This window comes from Physeter macrocephalus, chromosome 18 (genome assembly GCF_002837175.3).
Source record: "Physeter macrocephalus isolate SW-GA chromosome 18, ASM283717v5, whole genome shotgun sequence".
Classification (NCBI taxonomy): Eukaryota; Metazoa; Chordata; class Mammalia; order Artiodactyla; family Physeteridae; genus Physeter; species Physeter macrocephalus.
Genome location: NC_041231.1, coordinates 43,697,028 through 43,700,067, shown reverse-complemented (window position 1 = coordinate 43,700,067; position 3,040 = coordinate 43,697,028). Strand labels below are relative to the sequence as shown.

The following is a 3,040-nucleotide window of genomic DNA, read 5'->3' as shown; positions in this document are numbered from 1 at the left end:
CCCCGGAGCGGCTGGGCCCGTGAGCCATGGCCGCTGAGCCTGCGCGTCCGGAGCCTGTGCTCCGCAACGGGAGAGGCCACAACAGTGAGAGGCCCGCGTACCGCAAAAAAAAAAAAAAAAAAAAAAGTACCTTCCAAAACTTAAGGTTTGTTTTTAAAATAAAAGAAAGCTGAGATAATTCACTGCTAAGCAGGTTTGTACCGTAAGAGAAGTGTTACAAGTTTTTCAGGCAGAAGGACTATGGTGCTAGACAGAAATTTGGGTCTATACAAAGAAATGAAGAATGCCCAAAATGGTAAAAATTAGAGTAAAGGTATATTTTTCCCATATTTTTATTCATTCTAAAAGATAATTCACAAGCTAAAGCAAAAATAGTAACAAGGTAGGTAACTAACATAAGTCAAATTATGTGTACGACAATAACACAAAAAAATGACAGAGGAACTGGACATTTACTATTTTGCATGGAATTTTACACCATACATGAAATGGTAGAATATTACTGGAAGGCAAACTGGAAGAAATTAACATACACAGTAAACTCTAGGTCAAATATAAAACAACTTTTAAAAGAAATATATATAATAAGCCAATGTTGGAGTTAAAACAGTATTTTTAAAAATATTCAGGGACTTTCCTGGCAGCACAGTGATTAGGAATCCGCCTGCCAATGCAGGGGACATGGGTTCGAGCCCTGGTCCAGGAAGATACCACGTGCCGCAGAGCAACTAGGCCCGTGCGCCACAACTACTGAGCCTGAGCTCTAGAGCCCGCGAGCCACAACTACTAAGCCCGCATGCTGCAGCTACTGAAGCCTGCGTGCCTAGAGTCCATGCTCTGCAACAAGAGGAGCCACCACAATGAGAAGCCCGCGCACTGCAACGAAGAGTAGCCCCTGCTCACCACAACTAGAGAAAGCCCGTGCACCGCAATGAACACCCAACACAGATAAAAATAAAATAAATAAAATAAGTAAATTTTTTTTAAAAAAAGCCTATTTTAGGTGGTTGCCAGAGGTGGGGGGTGGGCAAATGGGTGAAAGGAGTCAAAATAAATAAAATAAGTTATAAAATAAATAAGTCCTGAGGATACAATGTATGGCGTGGTGTCTATAGTTAATAATAACACTGTACTATATTTGAAAGTTGCTAGAAGAGTAGATATTAAAAATTCTCATCACAAGAGGAAAAAAATTCATAACTATATGTGGTGATGGATGTTAATTAGACTTGTCATCATTTCACAATATATACAAATACTGAATCATTATGTTATATACCTGAAACTAATATGTTTTATGTCAATTATATCTCAATTTTTTAAAAATGCTTATTTTAGAAAAGAAATGTTTCAAATCAATGATCTAAGCTGCCACCTTAAAAAACTAGAAGAAGAGCAAATCAACTAAAAGTAAGCAGAAGGAAGGAAATATTAAAAGATACAAGGAAGGAAATATTAAAAGATACAAGCAGGAATTGAAAACAGAGAGGACATGACATGAGATCCTACAGACATTAAAAGAATAAGGTAATATTATAATTTTATCTCATTAGATGACTTAAAGGAAATAGACCAATTCCGTGAAAGATACAAAACACCAAAGCTCACTTGAAAAGATAGAAAACTTGAACAGTTCTGTATCTCTTAAACGAACTGAATTCCTAGTTAAAAACTTGACAGAGAAAACTCCAGATCCAGATGACTTCACTGACAAAGTCTGTCAAACATTAAAGAAAAAAACATCAATTCAACACAAACTGTTCTAGAAAACAGAATAGGAGGGAACACTTCCCAACTCATTCTATGATGTCAGCATGACCTCAGTTCTAAAACCGGACAAAGGCCTCACAAGAAAACAACAGACCAATATCCCACATGCGCATAGATGCAAAAATCCTCAATCAAATGTTAGCAAATCTGACCCAGCAATATATAAAGACAGCAAATCTCTTTTAAAGGGTTTAACGCATTTTTTAATCCTGACCTAGGATTACTCTCAAAGACAGGTGGCATCTGACTCTGTTCTAAATTGTCTTGGTATAAATACAGAATTTAAAGTATCTAACAAAGCTACTTTCAAAGAAAGGCACAGCAGACAGTTTAATTTAGGAAATTAAGAGGCAAATTATATAGCTGTTGAGACATTATAGAAGAAACTTTAGGGTTAAGAGTAACCTACAGCTTCAAGAACACATACTCTACTGAAGGGTAATGAACCTACCTCCTTGGTTTCCAAGAAATTTAGATAAAAAGAAAGTTACTAGCCTATACTAAAAAACTCAGTTCAGTTTCCTCAAAGGTTTCTAAGATTATGACCCAAAGCATAATCCCTTATCTACTTTCTGAACCTATCTATCCAGTCTGGCTTAATTACTTACCTTCAGCTTGGCTAGTGTCTGAGCATGGTTTCTTCTTTGACTCCGAATTCCCGGTTTTCTCATCAACATCCAGGAGAGGAATATACTCTGTTTTTCCAACAGTTTCTCCCACAACATCATCAAAGGCCTCTGCCTCCAGTGTGGCAATAAAGTCCCGTTTTATCTCTTCCTCAATTTCTGGAGGTGGCTCTGTTAATGCATCTGCAAGACTGAGGTCTGCCATTCTGCACCACTGCAACTGCCTGGTTAAGGGAGAAAAAACGTTTCATATGATGAAAACTGCAAAGGGAAAAACATTCCTAGAAACTCTTGTCATCATTTTAAACAAAAAAGGAATTAAAATCTAAAATTTTAGAGCTAAAAGAGACTCCCCCATTTTATAGACTAGAAAATCACAGCTCCGTAACAGACAGTCTTACCCAAGGTAAACACTTTTTCTTGCATCTCTGGGAGGTAAATAGAGCAAGTGCCATTTTGTCCTTTTCATTAATAAGAAAAATGAAGTGCAAAAAAACCCCTCAATTTATCCAAGGTTACAGCCAGTAAGATTCAAATCAGGTCTTTTGATTTCAGGTCTTAAAACCCTTTCAACTATTCCATTTATCTTAATTTCCAAATCATGTCACAGAATAATTCTTAAAAATATATACAAAAGGAGGTCA

The 3,040-nt window shown here is 36.8% G+C and overlaps 1 protein-coding gene across 1 annotated transcript in view; it reads right to left on the bottom strand.

Moving 5' to 3' along the window:
• The window catches only part of MAP4 (microtubule associated protein 4), a 106,742-nt gene extending 104,122 nt beyond the window's left edge, over positions 1–2,620 (bottom strand). Inside the window, exon 1 of the mRNA XM_055079817.1 lies at positions 2,379–2,620. Within this exon, the coding sequence (XP_054935792.1) occupies positions 2,379–2,601 (223 nt within the window). The 5' untranslated portion in view covers positions 2,602–2,620. The remainder of the gene's footprint in view (positions 1–2,378) is intronic.
• Positions 2,621–3,040: the final 420 nt, after the last annotated feature.